General features: G+C 52.2%; 8 protein-coding genes across 8 annotated transcripts; 6 read left to right on the forward strand and 2 right to left on the reverse strand.

The window, feature by feature from the left end:
* Window positions 1-246: 246 nt before the first annotated feature.
* KD926_001402 (uncharacterized protein) lies at window positions 247-1860 on the forward strand (the record flags this gene model as incomplete). Its single annotated transcript, XM_053105106.1, has 1 exon — window positions 247-1860. One exon carries the CDS (start codon window positions 247-249, stop codon window positions 1858-1860), a length of 1614 nt encoding a protein of 537 aa, XP_052951689.1.
* Window positions 1861-3154: 1294 nt separating this feature from the next.
* On the forward strand, window positions 3155-6951 carry KD926_001403 (carbamoyl-phosphate synthase (glutamine-hydrolyzing) CPA2; the record flags this gene model as incomplete). Its single annotated transcript, XM_053105107.1, has 3 exons — window positions 3155-3521; window positions 3729-6784; window positions 6844-6951. The coding sequence occupies 3 exons, from the start codon at window positions 3155-3157 to the stop codon at window positions 6949-6951; spliced, it is 3531 nt and encodes a 1176-aa protein (XP_052951690.1).
* A 722-nt stretch (window positions 6952-7673) lies between these two features.
* On the forward strand, window positions 7674-9324 carry KD926_001404 (S-adenosylmethionine-dependent methyltransferase; the record flags this gene model as incomplete). Its single annotated transcript, XM_053105108.1, has 3 exons — window positions 7674-7940; window positions 8003-8302; window positions 8371-9324. 3 exons carry the CDS (start codon window positions 7674-7676, stop codon window positions 9322-9324), a joined length of 1521 nt encoding a protein of 506 aa, XP_052951691.1.
* A 606-nt stretch (window positions 9325-9930) lies between these two features.
* Window positions 9931-10992, reverse strand: KD926_001405 (40S ribosomal uS19 domain-containing protein; the record flags this gene model as incomplete). The annotated part of the gene is made up of 5 exons (XM_053105109.1): window positions 9931-10000; window positions 10087-10383; window positions 10465-10624; window positions 10872-10890; window positions 10975-10992. 5 exons carry the CDS (start codon window positions 10990-10992, stop codon window positions 9931-9933), a joined length of 564 nt encoding a protein of 187 aa, XP_052951692.1.
* Window positions 10993-11680: 688 nt separating this feature from the next.
* Window positions 11681-12078, reverse strand: aspf8 (ribosomal protein P2; the record flags this gene model as incomplete). The annotated part of the gene is made up of 2 exons (XM_053105110.1): window positions 11681-11845; window positions 11920-12078. 2 exons carry the CDS (start codon window positions 12076-12078, stop codon window positions 11681-11683), a joined length of 324 nt encoding a protein of 107 aa, XP_052951693.1.
* A 684-nt stretch (window positions 12079-12762) lies between these two features.
* On the forward strand, window positions 12763-13819 carry KD926_001407 (uncharacterized protein; the record flags this gene model as incomplete). The annotated part of the gene is made up of 2 exons (XM_053105111.1): window positions 12763-12768; window positions 12821-13819. 2 exons carry the CDS (start codon window positions 12763-12765, stop codon window positions 13817-13819), a joined length of 1005 nt encoding a protein of 334 aa, XP_052951694.1.
* Window positions 13820-14654: 835 nt separating this feature from the next.
* Window positions 14655-16098, forward strand: KD926_001408 (ATP-dependent (S)-NAD(P)H-hydrate dehydratase; the record flags this gene model as incomplete). Its single annotated transcript, XM_053105112.1, has 6 exons — window positions 14655-14748; window positions 14832-14871; window positions 14935-14981; window positions 15054-15064; window positions 15121-15153; window positions 15214-16098. The coding sequence occupies 6 exons, from the start codon at window positions 14655-14657 to the stop codon at window positions 16096-16098; spliced, it is 1110 nt and encodes a 369-aa protein (XP_052951695.1).
* Window positions 16099-17394: 1296 nt separating this feature from the next.
* KD926_001409 (putative adhesin) lies at window positions 17395-17757 on the forward strand (the record flags this gene model as incomplete). Its single annotated transcript, XM_053105113.1, has 1 exon — window positions 17395-17757. One exon carries the CDS (start codon window positions 17395-17397, stop codon window positions 17755-17757), a length of 363 nt encoding a protein of 120 aa, XP_052951696.1.
* Window positions 17758-18003: the final 246 nt, after the last annotated feature.

Below are 18003 nucleotides of genomic sequence, written 5' to 3' on the forward strand. Positions count from 1 at the left end.
TTGTCATCCAAATGGACCCCTGATAGGTAACGATGGTATACGCCTCTTCCAAAAGTACAACGCCAATCGTTCCGTAAGGCGGCTATAAGGTCTGGACAGGGACTAACTAGTTAACTACGTACCCCAGGTCCTCGAGGTCCTCGCGGCCTGCTTAATAAGCAGTTTTGACGCGAGACCTCAAGCTTGGACAAGAGTCAAGACTGACCTGTACCCACTTTCGACGTCCACCACGTAAGGCCCGTCCCAATGGCCCATCACATCAGTAATGACCACGATCCTGCCCACCTTGACCTTCCGCCTTTCGCCAAACCACTGGCTCCCTACATCAAGAGCCGCCAGGAAGCTCTCCGCATCCGACAAGCTCTGACCGTCCACCTCCGCTCGCATATCGTTTTCGCGGATGACAATCCTGACCATCCGGACTTGCATGCCCAATCCCATCTTTCCCTGTGTGCGCCGCAGGAAGCCGTCGTTGATGTCAAGCGAATACCGTCGGAGTTTACGGGTCTGAGGAAGGAATACCTACAAGCGCTCAAGGCCAACGTCGAGGCAAAGAAAGCATACCAATCGATATCGGAAACTGTGCAGAACCCACCGGCCGGGGCAACTCCCTCGGATCCTCCGTCGGATCTACAAGCTTACTTGCGGCTGCTGCGCGACCGTCGCAAACATGCGAAATTGCAGGTCTTTCAGCATTATTTGCAGCAATTGAAGACGCGAGACGTACCTACCCCGGAAGACTTTGAGGGCAACGAGAACCGAAATCAAAAACACCTTGTGCTACCAGAAGAATTCGGAGAGGGCCGACAAAATGGGTCCCAAACAGGGGAGGGCGTTGAGGAGTTGGTACATAAATTAGAAAGGGCTGTGATCCGAGCAAAGGCTCAATTGGATCGGGAGAAGATGTTACTCGAGGAATTGAAGGCCAAGCAACGCCCGCAGGAGGCGATCTCACCGGCTGCGAGGATTGTGGCTCTACAACGAACACGCGACGAGCTGGTGCAGTGGGTGGAGGAGAAGCTGGTGAGCGTCGGGAACGGCGATGAAGGCCCTCTACAGGAACCGTCGGCCGACGAGATCGAAGAGTCTGCACGTTTGCTCGAGGAGCAAAAGGCTCAGATTGCGGAGCAGTATGATGCATATGTGGAAGCGCGTAAACGCCTCTTAGATGCGGCATCTAGAGCCTGTCAGCCTATCGCAAATGCGGCTCCCAGCCCTCCCGAGCGTGCCGTGGAGAACCTCCCACCTCCTGTCGAGGAGACGCCGTCCTTGGATCCCCTGAATGTACTGTCATTCGCGAATGACATTCTGCTCCCGCTTTCGAAAAGTCAGCGTGCGCTTGCTACGCAGAAATTCTATTTGGCCGGATTGCTTTCCAAAGAAAAGGCTACAGCCCTTCGGATGCTTACCCGTTTACGTGAAGAGAGCCATCTTCTTCCAGAATATCCTATTCTCGCTCGGCAGCAACGTTTCAAAAACGCCGCGTCGGCCCTTAGTTCTCGACAAACCGCGCCTCCTAGTGAGCCGAGCAAACCAGACGAGGTCGTTGCTTTGGCCGAGGCGTGGGCATTTGCATCTGAGGCCGCCGGGACGAATGAACGGGAATATGTGGAACAAAAAGTAGAAGAAGGCAGCGAGGCAGCCGAAGACGCGCAACGGGTGCTGCAGGAGGTGTACGGGATTATGAAACAAGACCTCGAAGAAACCCTCCGAGACCGCCAAGACGAGCCGGAAGAAGACATCTGGGCGCAGGAGGCCCAAACCACCAGGTCCCGGGGACGACGAGGGACTCGAAGCGAGGGACGCGCTCAAGGACCATGGTCGGGATTGAATGGCCGAGTGGGTTTGACAGATCGATAAAGTGATAAAGTTCCTGGCAGATTAATCTATCAATCAATCTACCAATCTACCAATCTAGGGCAAATAGAGTTCCGAGGGAATTCGATCGATGATGTCGTCAAGGCAAGGGCCCAGCAGTCAGCCGAGTCAGCCAAACCAAATTACCGTCCAACGTGGGGATTCCGAAAGCCGGTGGTCCCATGGGCTAGAGGCCATTAGCGCGGTAGCGAGGCACAAACGCAGCGGGGACTCACTGCATCTGAAGAGTAATTGATCTACCTCTAGCCAGAAAATTTTTCCTGCTAGGTTTGGCGACTATTGACTGGGTCTCGCAGAGGGATTATGAGTCAACGGCAGGTTCAATTGCTTGCGTCGAGGACAGAGTGACGTTCGCCAAGGCATTGCCCGATATGGAGTATTATCGACAGCATTGTGGCATCCACAATGTCTCCAGAGATTCATCCCTATGGAGTCTATAGTCTATACTACTAGTAACTATGGAGTAATGGCATTAATTATTACTTGATCGGTGTTGTTATCATTACTTACGGGGGGTCCATCCGCTAGGCCCGGTCTGGGTTAGCCTCCTAGCGGTGCTGGTCGCTATGGGTTGCCGAACTGACCGGCCCCTCTGGATCCCTGGCTGATTGGACTGGAGGCAAGGCGGTGTGCGCGAGTCCGTCCCAACCCTCCCCCGCGGACCTATCAGACTGCAAGAACCAATGCAAACGCGAACAAACACCACCAAGAAAAAAGAAAACCCCAAAAGAAAAAAAAAGAAGCTCCGCACACCGGAGCTCTTATCGGCCCTCTTTCTCAAGTTCTTTTAGGGAAGTTCCTGGGAGACTTTGAGTCGTGACTATCCCGATTTTCTGGTCCTTACTTTGGCCGTGCATTGACTCATCCACCGCTGCCCACGCTTTTTCTCCGTCGCTATTTCTTCGGCTTCTCATCTTCTTCCTCCTTGTTCCTTATTCATCCCTTCCCTTCTGGCCACACCGTCTTTTCTCTCTTCCCTCCTCCTCCCCCCTTACTTCCTTCCGACTGGCACGCCAGATCACTCACTGTTCCGTTCCTCTGTGTTGTTCCCATAAGGTGCCTCCCCCTACCTCACCTTATATCTTAGGCGTGTGGCATAAAAAAGCGGGACAGAAGGGAATCGGTCAACCGCCTCCGTCATTGATTTGATTTGATTCAAAAGACAGGCGGGCCCTTTTTTGGGAGAAAAAAAAATTAGACCAACGTCCATTGGGTCAATTGAGTCCCATTTGATTTCTTTTTCTTATACTCTTCTTCTTTAGTGGCGCAGTGCGCAATGGTTCTCGCCGCTCGTTGCGGACAGGCGACGTCCGCCCTCCTGCGTCAGCGCTGTGCGGTCGAGTCCCGTCGCTCCGCTCTCCCGGCTGTGCGCTCCTTCACTTCTCAGACGACCGCTGCCCGTACGACGGCATCGAGTCTGCGATTGCAGCAGAAGACCTCTGCGCCTTCGCCATGGCGGTCGCAGCAGCTGCGCTCCTTCTCTAGCGCTCTGCGCCGGTTGGCGGAGTCTGCTCCCGCCGCTGACAGCTACCTGAAGAGCGAGCTGTTCAAGACCGAGCCCAACCTCGTCGATGTTAAGAAGGTCCTGGTCATCGGTAGTGGTGGTCTGAGCATTGGACAGGCCGGAGAGTTCGATTACTCTGGTAGGTGGAATTTATGAGTCACAAATCCCCCTCTGGCCCACAAGCCGCTGGTCCCTTCTCCGAGTTTTAGTGTTCCGTTAAACGCTGTGGAGTCGGGATTCAAGTAGCGAACAGAACAAAGAACTGCGTGGGCAATTACCCTTTAGAGATTTAACATTGGATTCTGTGCGAATGGGGAATGCTAATGTCTCTGCCTCGAAATTACAGGCTCCCAAGCTCTGAAGGCCCTCAAGGAGGCCGGTGTTCAGTCAGTCCTGATCAACCCTAACATTGCGACCATCCAGACCGATCACAAGCTTGCGGATGAAGTCTACTACCTCCCGGTTACCCCCGAATATGTGACCTACGTTATTGAGCGGGAACGCCCTGACGGTATCTTCCTCTCTTTCGGTGGACAGACGGCTCTGAACTTGGGTGTGCAGATGAACCGCATGGGTACCTTCGAACAGTATGGCGTCAAGGTTCTTGGAACCAGCATCCGGACTTTGGAGACCAGTGAGGACCGTGACCTGTTCTCCAAGGCCTTGAACGAGATCAACATCCCCATCGCCGAGTCCATCGCTGTTAACACCGTTGACGAGGCCCTGGAGGCTGCCGAGCAAGTTGGTTACCCCATCATTGTTCGTTCCGCCTATGCTCTGGGTGGATTGGGTTCCGGATTTGCCAACGACCCTGAGGAATTGCGCAACTTGGTCTCTCGTTCTTTGACCCTTTCTCCCCAGGTGCTGGTCGAGAAGTCCCTCAAGGGCTGGAAGGAGGTCGAGTACGAGGTGGTCCGGGATGCCAACAACAACTGTATCACCGTTTGCAACATGGAGAACTTCGACCCCTTGGGTATTCACACTGGTGACAGCATCGTCGTTGCGCCCAGTCAGACTCTCTCCGATGAGGAGTACCACATGCTCCGTACCGCGGCCATCAAGATTGTCCGCCACTTGGGCGTTGTCGGCGAATGTAACGTGCAGTACGCCCTGCAGCCCGATGGTCTCGACTACCGTGTCATTGAGGTCAACGCCCGTCTCTCGCGTTCTTCGGCACTGGCCTCCAAGGCTACCGGATACCCTCTTGCTTACACCGCTGCCAAGATCGGTCTGGGACACACTCTCCCCGAGCTGCCCAATGCCGTGACCAAGACCACCACTGCCAACTTCGAGCCCAGCTTGGATTACATTGTCACCAAGATCCCCCGGTGGGATCTGAGTAAGTTCCAGCACGTCAACCGGGACATCGGAAGTGCCATGAAGTCTGTCGGTGAAGTTATGGCCATCGGTCGTACCTTCGAGGAGTCCTTCCAGAAGGCTATCCGCCAGGTCGACCCCCGATTCCTCGGGTTCCAGGGTGACTCATTTGAGAACCTGGATGACGTCCTGAAGAACCCCACTGACCGCCGTTGGTTGGCTGTTGGCCAGGCCATGCTCCACGAGAACTACTCCGTGGACAAGGTCCACGATCTGACCAAGATCGACAAGTGGTTCCTGTACAAGCTCCAGAACATTGTGGATTGCAACAATGAGCTTAAGGAGATTGGCAGCCTCTTCGGCGTTCAGGAAGAGCTGATGCTCAAGTCGAAGAAGCTTGGCTTCTCTGACAAGCAGATCTCTATCCTCGTTGGCTCGACTGAGGACGAGGTCCGCGCTCGCAGAAAGAGCTTCGGTATCCGCCCCTGGGTGAAGAAGATTGACACCCTGGCAGCTGAGTTCCCTGCCGACACCAACTATCTCTATACTACCTACAACGCCACTTCCCACGATGTCACCTTTGATGACCATGGCACGATCATCCTGGGTAGCGGTGTCTACCGTATTGGAAGCTCGGTCGAGTTCGACTGGTGTGCGGTCAACGCCACTCTTTCCCTCCGCAGCATGGGCAAGAAGACCGTCATGATCAACTACAACCCCGAGACCTACTCCACCGACTTCGATACCGCTGACAAACTCTACTTCGAAGAACTCAGCTACGAGCGTGTCATGGATATATACGAGCTCGAGAGCGCCAGCGGCGTTGTCGTCTCCGTCGGTGGTCAGCTTCCTCAGAACATTGCCCTTCGTCTGCAGGAGACTGGCGGTGCCCACGTCCTCGGTACCGACCCCAAGGACATTGACAATGCTGAGGACCGTCACAAGTTCTCTCAGATCCTGGACAGCATTGGCGTTGACCAGCCTGCCTGGAAGGAGCTTACTTCCGTCTCTGAGGCCGAGCGTTTCGCCGAGTCCGTTGGCTACCCCGTCCTGGTTCGTCCCAGTTACGTCCTGTCTGGTGCTGCCATGAACGTCATCTACAGCCACGATGAGCTCAAGGAGAAGCTGCTCAACGCCGCCGCTGTCTCTCCTGATCACCCCGTTGTCATCACTAAGTTCATTGAGGGTGCTCAGGAGATCGATGTCGATGCCGTTGCCTCGAACGGTCAGCTTCTGCTCCATGCCGTCAGTGAGCACGTCGAGCCCGCTGGTGTGCACTCTGGTGACGCTACCCTTGTCCTTCCCCCGGCCAACCTCGAGGAGTCCATCATGAACCGTGTTAAGGAGATCGCCGAGAAGGTTGCCAAGGCCTGGAAGATCACCGGTCCCTTCAACATGCAGATCATTAAGGCCGACCAGGAGGGTGCTGCCCCCGAGCTGAAGGTCATCGAGTGCAACCTCCGTGCCTCCCGCTCATTCCCCTTCGCCTCTAAGGTTCTGGGCACCAACTTCATCGACGTTGCCACCAAGGCTCTTGTTGGCCGTGATGTCCCCGAGCCCGTGGATCTCATGAGCACCAAGCGTGACTACCTCGCAACCAAGGTTCCCCAGTTCAGCTGGACCCGTCTGGCTGGTGCCGACCCCTTTCTTGGTGTGGAAATGGCCAGCACTGGTGAAATTGCCTGCTTTGGTAAGGACCTCGTGGAGGCCTACTGGGCTTCTCTCCAGTCCACAATGAACTTCCGTGTGCCCGAGCCTGGCGAGGGTATCCTGCTTGGTGGCGACATCAACAACACTTCCTTGGCCAAGGTTGTCGAGTACCTGAACCCTCTGGGCTTCCAGTTCTTCGCTGCCAGCCCTGAGGTCAAGGCTCACATCGAATCCACCTCCAAGGACAACGTCTCCGTGCAGGTGATCGAGTTCCCCAAGAAGGACAAGCGTGCTCTCCGTGAGGTCTTCCAGAAGTACAACATTCGCGGCGCCTTCAACCTTGCCAAGAGCCGGGGCAAGACCCTGCTCGACGAGGACTATGTCATGAGACGTAACGCGGTCGACTTTGGGGTGCCTCTCTTCATGGAAACTAAGGTATGTCCTTATTCTCTTCCTCTAAGTATCTTTGATTGCATGCTAACTTAATCTCGCAGACCGCCCTTCTCTTTGCTCAGGCCATGAGCGAGAAGCTGCCCCGTGCCGAGGGCATTCCCTCCGAAGTCCGCAGCTGGTCTGACTTCGCCGGTGGCAAGCTGCTGTAAACAAAGTCCACTCTCCCAAAGGACAAAAAGTTTGCTTCTTTTGATTCTTTATAGATATAATTGTCCGGTGTTGCATTGGTTCTTTTTGTCGTTACAGGCACCGAAAAAGCCGCCTTGTTTGGCGTAGCGGATAAGGCAACTCAGGTTGATAGACTTGTTACTTTTGCCCTGGTATCCGGACTTTCCGCTTCGCCTTTTTTCCTTCCAGGCGAAAAGTGGACCATGGACTAGGAGCTCTGGTGGTATTCTTTCTTCGGGTTGTGTTTGATTATTCTTTTTATCTTTTCACGGTCTTATTTTTGCCATTTTCATTTTTAGTAGGCAGGCTATGTGCTTGAGCGTGGAAAAGAATCTTTAGTTAGGTTTTATTGATGACGTGATTGATTTCATGGGTTGTTGATATTTATGTATAGTATTAGTCTATTGATTTGAATTAGGATCTCACCTCTTCATAAATTTCACTTAATGTCTTGTAGATTTCAAAGTATCAAAACGCTTGGATTTGTGATGACTAAGCGGGCGACGGTGCCATCCTTTTTTACTCCATCGATTCTTCACACGAACCTCCATATCTTCTTCCTTACTCTTTTTGAGGTACAGCCGTGACTCCAAATTGTACTCTCTAACCTGGGTTTACCTGCAGTGAGAGTCAGACTGGTCCCTGCACTCTGCTCAGCTGCAAAACAGCCCCTCATTTATGCATACATGAACCAGACTACATCATGTCACTGACCACCGAATTTCCTTCTGTATCAACCAAAGCGAACCCCGGACAGGCACCCGGTGGGCTAGGGAAAGGGCTCTTCGCATCCACCAGCCTCAAAACCGGTGAAGATGTCCTGAGCATTCAAAATCCCTTTGTAGCGGTTCTGGAAACGCCAAGGCTGGACGATACATGTTCGGGATGCTTTGGCAAGAGACAATTAGAGAATGTAGATGCGGCTTTGAAGGCGTGTACGGGTTGTCAGGTGGTCAAATACTGTGATAGAGTTGGTAGATCCTGGTCCTCGCTATGTGTCACGTTTTCACTAACATCCTATACTCTCGACAGACATGTCAATCCAAGGACTGGAAAGCCGCGCATTCGCTGGAGTGCTCTATTTACCAGAAGCTGAAGCCTCGCGTCTTGCCCATCAATGCGAGAGCTGTTCTGCGCATCGTGCTACGCAGTCAGCGTCAGAAGTGCACGCCCCAGGAGATGGAGCTCTTCCTCCAACTTGAAACTCACGTTCAGGAGATCCAGCGTGATAATCCAGCTCAGCTCGAACGTATCGGAATATCGGCCAAAGCAGTCAAAGTGTATTCTGGCACAGACATGAAGGAGGAAACGATCTCGGCATTCGGGGCGAAGGTGAGCTCTACACAAACTGCGGGCGATGAGGAAAGATGATGCACCAGAATGCTGACTCCGTGTGAAAGCTTGATTTGAATTCGTTCAACATGACGAATCCGTTGTATGACCAGATCGGTCTCTATTTGCATCCGTTCGCCGCCCTGATCAACCACAGCTGCGACTACAATTCTGTCGTCGGGTTCGACGGCCACCAGTTGTTCGTGAAAGCCATCCGTCCTATCCAGAAAGACGAGCAGATCTTCATATCCTACATCGACACCACGAATCCATATAAGATCCGTCGCGCCGAGTTACGCGAGCGATACTACTTCGACTGCCGGTGTCCGAAATGCGAACAGGGCCTCGACGGACCGGCCGACAAATTTCCTAACACATCATCATCATCACCAGCGGACCCCTCCGACCTCGAAGCAGATGGCAAAGAGGCCCAGAAAATCCTAGACCGGGCATCCGCCCTAGACACCGACCCCGTTGAATCCATCATCCAGCTCGAATCCGCCATGCGCTGGCTCCGCCGAACGTCCCCGCCCTGGCCTATTACCCGACAACCATACATCTCGCTTCGAGACCAACTAATCACTAGCCTCCTCGCCGCGGGATCCTTCTCTGCGGCCTTCATCCACTGCGCTATCCGTCATCTCCGCATCGACCCGGTCGTGTATCCTCACGCCTCGCATCCCGTGCGCTGTCTACATGCCTGGACGCTCGCGAAGCTAACGATCCATCTCTCGCAGGACATGGAACCATCATCGTCATCGTCATCGGGCGACGCGATCCCGCTAGACCAGTTTGGGTTGAATTTCAGTCTCGTTATTTGGTCCGTGTTGAGTGATCTGGTTAATAGGGAGGCTGAGTGTTGCACGGCGCCGAGCTTCAAGGGGATGGTAAGGGGGGCGTTTGCGGAGGTGCATAATGAGTTTCGGGTTAATGGGTTGGATCCGAGGACTATGGGCGGGGATATTAGGAGGGAGTGGGAGAAGATGGGGAGGTTGGTGGATTTGGCGGTTGGGAAGGAGTAGTACAATGTATAGCAAGTGTGGAGTACTAGGAAGTAGTACGAATTTGATGACGTCGAGGTCCCATACCTAATAGTTTGTATACCCCATGTTTGAAGGACATGTTTGCCAGGTCGGGAGAGGTCAGTTCATGTGGTACACACTGCTGTTACTTCTGAACAATCAGAGCAGGAAAGGTCTACGTCATTCTATAAGATGCGAGGAGCAAGAACAGATAGAACAATGAAAGAAAAAAAAAACCTTCGTTAAAAATTGCGACCAACCCCATTCCCGGCTAAAATGAAAAGGAATAAGATTAAAGGCCTTCTCCCATCCGTCCCCCGGTCCGAAGACCTAGGGAAAACCAGACAACCAGACCAGGGGGAACAAGATGGGAACAAACAAGGGATCTCATCATCGGAGCTCCAGGGATCCCATAATTTTTTGATTTCGTTCACATGCCGACAAGACCTTTATATTGAGATGCAAACAGCTGACCCGCACTTGACATACAAGTTGATGAATCCAAATAAAGGCAGTATATGGTATCCATCGAAATTTGTTTTGTTCTCCCAGCACATCCGGACGCCTGATCCTCCTCCACGCGACACTCCAAAAAGCTTTTCTTCTTTATTTGAGGGGAATGAAACGGGAAGAGTGGGTGGCACCAATACCGGGACGACCGTGCTTGACGGGCTTGCTGAGGGGTTGTTAGAACACTGATCGATCAAAAAGACACTGTCTGCGGAGAACATGCGCGCTCTGCAGAGAGGGGACGAAACGTACTATGAGATGGAGAATTCTCCCAGGTAGTGGCCAACCATCTCGGGCTTGACTTCGATCTGGTTGAACTCCTTTCCGGAGTAGATACCGATGACGCTGCCGATCATCTCGGGAACAACGATCATGTCACGGAGGTGGGTCTTGACGAGGTCGGGCTTCTCGTTGGGGCGGGCCTCCTGCTTGGCCTTGCGGAGCTTCTTGATGAGACCCATGGGCTTGCGCTTCAGGCCACGGTTGAACCTGCGGCGAGCGCGGGCGTGGACGACATCACGGAGCTGCTCGGAAGAGAGGTCGAGGAGCCTGTAAGTAGAGTGAATTTGGTCAGATCCTTCCATCTAGGCGACACTGGTAGATTCCATCCTTGCGCCCTCCAAATCCCACCCGACACGGCGACGATGATTGTTGGAATCGGAAGTGTCGTTTCGATCGGGATCTCGAAGGGCGCAAGGCGAAAACAAGTTGGAAGTCGGGATTATCACGTACTGGTCGAGGTCAATACCGCGGTAAGAAAACTTGCGGAACTGTCTTCTCTTCTTGATCTCTGTTGGGCAGCAAAAAACATCTCTGGTCAGCGGTCTGATCCTATTTCCATTTGTTCGTGATCTCGTGATTATCGTGGTGGCGGCTAAAATCTTCCCCTCCCGCATCCCTTTCCATCGCGAAAACATTTCCTTTATACACCGTCCATCGCCAAATACCATCCGGATCGAATTCCATCTCTCATAATCGAGTATCCACGGTTGGGAATTTCAAGGTAAAGGGTAGTGTTGTTCAGAAATTAAACGTACCGGCAGCCTCCTCAGCGTTCTATAATAATAAGATGGGTCAGCCTTTCGCGTCTCTTAAAGTACCATTGAAGAAAACTTTTCTTCAGCATAAGTCGTCACTCACGTAGTGTTCGTCAGCCATTTTTGCGGGTGTTCCTCTCAAGGTCGCTTTTCGATCGGGACTCGAAAAGCGAAAGGGACGATGGGGTTGTCGGTGTCGTGTCGCTAGATGAACGTTCGTTGGGCCAACTCTTGTGCTGCGGTGCTGCGTTGGGAGTGGGCGGGCTAAGCGACCCGGCTAGGTCAATAACCCTACCCCACTATTCCCTTCTGAGCACGGTTCTTAGGGCTTCTGCGCCCAGCCCTATAAATTGTTACTGCCATGGATACGGACATTTCTTATCGCTTTTTATTTACGGTCTTGATTATTGGTTGTTTTAGACATTCCAGTATAATGTAAGATATAGTCTAGATCTGGTCGCCGTGTCCCTGGCTTTTCATAGTTGATATTGAAATCAACCATGGGGATATCAAGGGCGACATTCCGCGTACGTACGTCGGCTCAGGCCTGGGGCAATGAGTTGGCCAATCTCTTAAGAACGCAACTTACATACTACAAAAGATACCGACAAACTTAAGAACGAAGTTCGAGGAGGTCAGACAATCTGTATTGGCTAAACTTCACGTATGCATAAATCATAACTGCATCAGGAAAGCCTGAAATATGCAAGCTTGACCATTTCCTTGGGCAAATTTCTTCCCCCAACTCCAGATTCCTGTTCCCCCACGAGTTATCGAAATTTTTTCTGGACTCGGATTGATTAAACTGCTTAGTCGAAGAGACCGAAGCCCATGTCCTCGTCGGACTCCTCCTTCTCCTCCTCCTTCTCCTCAGCGGGAGCGTCACCGCCGGCGGCAGCGGCAGCGACGGGAGCACCAGCACCAGCACCACCGGAGGGAACAGAGGCGAGCTTAGCGGAACCCTCGGAGATCAGCTGTAGGAGTAAGATGGTTAGTGAATATTCTGTAGGCGCACTTGGCGCAAAGGGGCCATGCTGCGTTAACTAACCTCCTGGAGGTTCTTGCCCTCAAGCTCGGAGATGAGCTTGGTGAGACGCTCCTCATCGGCATCGATACCGACGGAGGAGAGGACGCCCTTAACGTCAGCGGCCGAGGGGGACTCGTTGCCGGCGAGGGTGAGGAGGAGGAAAGCGGCGACGTGCTTCATTTTGAATCTGTGATGGCAAAAACTCCGTTAGAATTTAATTTCCGCGCGCAAGTACCAACGAGACTGGCGAGTCGATTCGAAAGATGCACATACAGATTTATTAAGTGTATTCAAACACGAGAATCAATCGATTTAACCGCTGGTGTTGGGCGGAGACTGAAACGTCGAGTTCGGAGGTTGACGAGGAGAATGAAGTAAAAGTTGAGAAGAGGATCATCGAATTCTTGAGAAAAAGTGCGCCGCGCCTGGTGGGTTGTGGCTGGTGAGAACGGGCCTCTAAGCGAGCGCCTGTGGCGCAGGCGCTTGCTGCCTAATACGGTAAGGCTCCTCTTTGTCCGAATTCGATGCTGCACGTGACTCGCTGCTTCTAGAAGACAGGATGGCGACTCGCTCCTTGTCTTTCCCCTTCCTCTCCCAACGTTTTCTCCTGGACGACGTCGGTCAGCTAAGCGCTTCTCCCCACCGCGATAATCGGCAAAAGCTCGTTTTCCCTTCTCACACTGTCAAGGTTTAAGCGTGGAAACGTCTTATCGCCGTTTCTCCAGCACTGGCTTCAGAGATTCAACGAAGTCATGAAGTTATCCCGTTGTACTAATCATCGACGGTGACTTTTGCCTATCGATACCCCGCGTCTTCGATCCCTACTTGCGTTAGTGCATCGATCTCAGCATCTCAGCAGTGAAAATGAGTGTAAGAAGTCATCTATTTGATCCATTTGTGACTAGATCTAATCTTTGGGCAGTTTCTCGATTCGGTCCTCTCGTCCATCGAGACGGGAAAACCCTCTCGTTTACCACCCTCCTCGTCAACGCTATCAGCCCCGGTTTCATCCTCCACCGCCAAATCTGAAGTCCGCAAGCCCAGCACAACCCCCCGCGATATTCCACTCGAGCGGAAAACTCTGGCTGCGGGCACAAAACGGAAAGCTGAAGAGCAGCTGCCCCGTACTCAAAAGCCTAATACCCAACTGCCTCGCAAACCCTTACCTTCACGACCAGCCATGGCATCCACATCTGCCAAGCCTCGTCCCACCATCGCTTCTCCCGCCAGATCCTCCAAACCTTCAACCAACAGCAGTACATTTGCCACTCAAAAGGCAGCCCCGGCATCCTCGAAAGCCCCGCCTAAAGGTTCATATGCGGATCTCATGGCCAAAGCCAAGGCACTTCAAGATACTGCACCGTCACAAGTGGGCATGTTCAAGCATCAGGCCGTTCCAAAGGAAAAGCTTAGCAAAATGGAACGCAAGAAAAAGGCGCAGGAAACGCAGTCGAAGGGCAAGGAAGGCCCAGCCGCCAAGAAGTCTGGAGCAGCTCCTAGCGCAGGCCCTACCAAGCCCATCAAGAAACGTGAACCCGAAGAGCTCGCATATAAGGGCACTGCGAAGCCACCGCCGACGCCGACAGTCCCTGCGTATCGGGGAACGGCCGGATTACCCAGTCGAGTCAATCCTAATGATCGGAAAGCACAGGGCCGAGGTGCAGGACGGTCAAGGGCGAACGAATATCTTGGAACCGATGAAGAGGATGAAGGAGATTATGCAGACGACTATGATGACTTCTATTCGGACGCATCCTCGGACATGGAAGGTGGTTTTGAGGACGTGGTGGAAGAAGAAGCCAAAGCATTAGCCGCTGCCAGGCGAGAGGATGATGAAGAAGCGCGCGCTGAACAAGCAGCCAAGGAAGAGAAGTTGGCCCGCCGTAATAAACTTGCTGCTTTGGCAGCCAGAAGACGCTGAGTCTTTCCAGCATCCCTTTCGAATACCTTTCGGTGCCTTCTCTTATCTTTTCTATTTTCTTTTCATTTCTTTTCATTTGTCATTTCTTTGTCAGTAGTTCTACATGGGTTTCGTCAGCACATTTTTGACTTGGACACGGAGCATCAGCGAGGTATACCCCGAGGGTGCATTACATACGACTTTGCTTTTCTTTTCTTTGTTGGCTTCCACTTGCTACGAGCATCAGCGAGCGTCAAGGTGTCGATAGATGGTTCGATCTTTTGCTTTTCTCTCATATCTACGAATATTCGCCCTTTGTTTACATATCTCCATACACGCCCCCCGGTGTTTACTCCGTACATAGCGTTCCTTTATTATCTTCCAATTTCAAACCTAGTTTCTCTATCTCTTTCTTTCCCAGGTGTTCAGGCATCACCTCACTGCGTAGCTAAGTGATATATTTGCCTTATTCAATCAATTGTCTTCGATACACTATGACAGATGCTGTTCTTTGCCTGACACCTTGTTTGAGTAGGACAAAAAAAGCCTACTAGATACAGAACACAGCCCAGGCACGATACCAGTGGCTTTTGATAACCCCAGAACCTCGGACCACAGCCTACACTGGTAAAGATGTCAAAATGATGTCGCACCCCTCAGGCTCGCAGGCGGTTATCGGGCCCCACCTGGCAGGCGGTGACATCACCGGCGATATTGCTTTCGTCCAACCTCCGCGCGGGCATTTCTTCTCCTTATCACCACCTCCTGACCTCTCCACCCCAAACTTCTTGTTATTTCTTTCAGCGGTTATTACTGTACATTGCGCTTCCATTTTCTGTCGTCAATTCGTTCAAATATGGACCCGGTACATCAAATCTCGACCTCTCCGAAGGTCTTGTTCAATAAGGTGCGGAAGATCGTACCGCCATTATTAGAGAAGTTCCATAAGGGTTGGTGTCCTTGCATGTCATGTCAAGCTTTGACTTAGGATAATCGCCTCGGGGGAAAATACAATTGCTGACATTCAATACAGGACAACATGGACGGGTTGCTGTCATCGGAGGTTCTGCTGAGTATGCTGCTTTCTCCACCTACGTTGCTTACGAAACAAGGTAGACTGAGACCGTGTTTTGCAGCTTTACGGGAGCTCCGTACTTCTCCTCCATGGCTTCGGCCAAACTAGGTATGTAAATCAAAGTGTCGCAGGTAGTGGCCAGATGGTCTTGCCAATACTGATTGGCGTGCCGTTTGACAGGATGCGATATGGTATGACACTTGCATATGTTGTCGGGTTCTCTTGGTCCTCATCTAACAGCAGACAGAGTCATGTTATTTGCGAGCGATCTGCAGCTACTGTAAGACTCTATACTAGATTATATTTCTTCCCAGTTTACTTGACTAATCGATTCACGCAGGTTGTAAAAACATACTCTCCAGATCTAATGGTCCATCCGATACTGCCTAGTAGCGAGTCGGTAGGGAACCCCAACTCCATCGATGCGCCGGCTCTTGCCAGTCCCATCATCGCTATGCTTTCTCGCCTCCACGCACTGGTCATCGGTCCCGGATTGGGCCGCGACGGCGTGACACTCAAAGTAGTCAGCGAGGTGATGAAGGAAGCCCGCTCCAAATCGATCCCTTTTGTCTTGGATGCCGACGGCTTGCTTCTGGTGACGGATGATCCGGATCTAGTGAAAGGGTACAAGGAATGTATTCTGACACCCAATGTGAACGAGTTTGGTCGCCTGGCCAAGGCCTTAGGGGTCGATGTGCCCAGTCTGGCCCAGATCGGCTCGGAATCCAGTGCCGATGACCGCACCAAGCGAGAAACAGAGGCCTGTGAGAAGCTCTCCAGGGCACTTGGCGGTGTGACGATCATCCAAAAGGGACCGCATGACGTGATCTCGAACGGTGTGACTAGCATCATCAACGACATTACGGGTGGATTGAAGCGTAGCGGGGGCCAGGGTGACACACTTACTGGATCATTGGGTACCCTTCTGGCCTGGCGGGCGGCTTATCATAACGGATTATGGGACTCCGGTGAGAAGGAGAATCCTAAGGAGGCGCAGAGTCCGCAGGATGTCCAGAAGGAACTGGAATCGGAAGACCGACGCATGTCGCCCGTCACGACGCTGCTGCTGGCTGCCTGGGCGGGCAGTGCCATCACCCGAGACTGCTCTCGGCGCGCTTTCAAGGCCAAAGGACGGAGTATGCAAGCTAGTGATCTGACAGAGGAAGTTCACGGGAGCTTTTTGGGATTGATCGGTGAACCTGAAGGGCCGCAAGTACATCTGTAGACTTTTTTTTATGGCCAGTGAAAAGTGGCTAGCTGAAGTCGACCAATGTCTTTCCTATTTGGATATCATAGGCACGACAAGCGGAGTCCATACATACCGACTTTCACCGACAGGCATCATGAACACTGTTTCAGACACCCATGAGGGGTTTTACTGGCCCAATTGGTAGATTTTTCATGACCCAACTGTCTTCCTATTTATAAACTGTTTCAGGGATTAAGCGGCTTGCATATCCATCAGCAATGACTACTGTGTGTCAGCGTACATGCTCGTATCCCGACCTACTATTGCTCAGCTCGAAAGCAAAAAATGACTTTGGGAGACAGCTCAAAGTTAGCTGTCCATCGCTTGCCACTGGCGACGATTTGCTATGTTCCAGCAGCTGGTCCCCTTTTTCTGCATCACACATCGTAAAGAATAAATTAGAGACGTCCAATCCGTAAGTCCAGCTCCTATACTCTCTCTATGAATAACCACCAATAACACGAGCCAGGCAAACACCCAGAAAAACCTGAAAGATTCCGACAGATGACAAGTCCAGCCCCTTCCAGTCCAGTCCAGTCCAGTCCAGCTCACTCCCCGGATCTCCCCTCATGCATGGTCAGTCTAGTGCAGTTCGAAAGTCCGGGGAAAGCAACCAAGCTCTCTTTCCCGTTTTGCTTCTTTTTTTCGCCCCTCAGTCCACAGAAAATATGGCCTAGATAACTCCAAATCAACATCATTACCTCGTCGTGCAGAAGCTGTTCATCCGCACGCCCAACCCATGCAAGGGTGGGCAGAGGCAAAAAAGCAAGACGGGGTTGTAGACCTCGTATTCCCGAACCACCCATTCGTAGCCCGAGATCTCTTTCCCACTTTCTCTAGGAAAACACAAGGAGATGCGAAGGTGTTCGAGACAATGTCTCACAATTTTAGGCTTTCTCTTTGTTGACCTGTTTCTATGACGTGGAGAGCAATGTGCTGTTTTGTATTTTTTTTTTTCTCAGGTGGCGTTACGGAATGGAGACAATATCCGACGCCTGACTTGTCTCTGGAGACTATACGGGGATCTATACGGGGGACGAAGTAGAGACGATCCGGGAGGTAGGCAGACCCCTATAGATGCAGGGTCGGTTGAGATTGAACCAAGCATGGCAACGAAATGAATATATAAAGAGGTCAAGAGCACCACGAAGATATCCTCTTCATCGCATCAGCCTTCTCTCGTCTGCTCTGAACCAAGTCTACTATCCAGTCTGCCGCTTCTAATTCTTCTCTCTGCCTCTCTCTCTCATCCACTTAAACTAAAAAACCACAATGAAGTTCACCATCCTCACCGCGCTGGCCCTCTTCAGCACCTCCACCCTCGCCGTGGCCGGCCGTCCCCCTCCCCCTCCAACCTGCGGCACCTGCAACCCGGTCTCCGGCCAGAACAGCTGCGACATCACCACCTCATGCATTAACACCGGCACCCGCTTCCACTGCGCCTGTCGCGCCGGCTACAAGGCCTCCACGGACAACAACAACATCCACAAGCAGTTCCGTCTCAATGTCCCGAACTACCAGTTCCTGGTCTTCACCCCCGAGTCTACCGAGTGCAATACCCTTTGCAACAACCACAATGGCGCTGGACCCAACCTCTGCGCTGAGGTGCCCATTCGGAACCAATGTGCTGTTTAGAGTCTTGGCTGGTTGGTCTGTTCTGGTCTGTTCTAGTCTGATCTGATTTGAACAGGAGGGTTGGTTGGTTGGGGTGGGTGGATGGATTGATAGATGTATATATACATGCAAGTGCCATGCATATATATGGCTGTCTTTGTGTCGACTGTCGAGGGGTTGGTTGATCTGATCTGTCATGGAGTTGGCTCCATGGCTTTCTCTCCTTATACATTTCTTGGGTATAGTTGCAAGTGATATGTGATTTGT

The sequence above is a fragment of the Aspergillus affinis genome (genome assembly GCF_023601865.1).
Source record: "Aspergillus affinis strain CMG 70 chromosome Unknown NODE_129_length_103272_cov_84_718155, whole genome shotgun sequence".
Classification (NCBI taxonomy): Eukaryota; Fungi; Ascomycota; class Eurotiomycetes; order Eurotiales; family Aspergillaceae; genus Aspergillus; species Aspergillus affinis.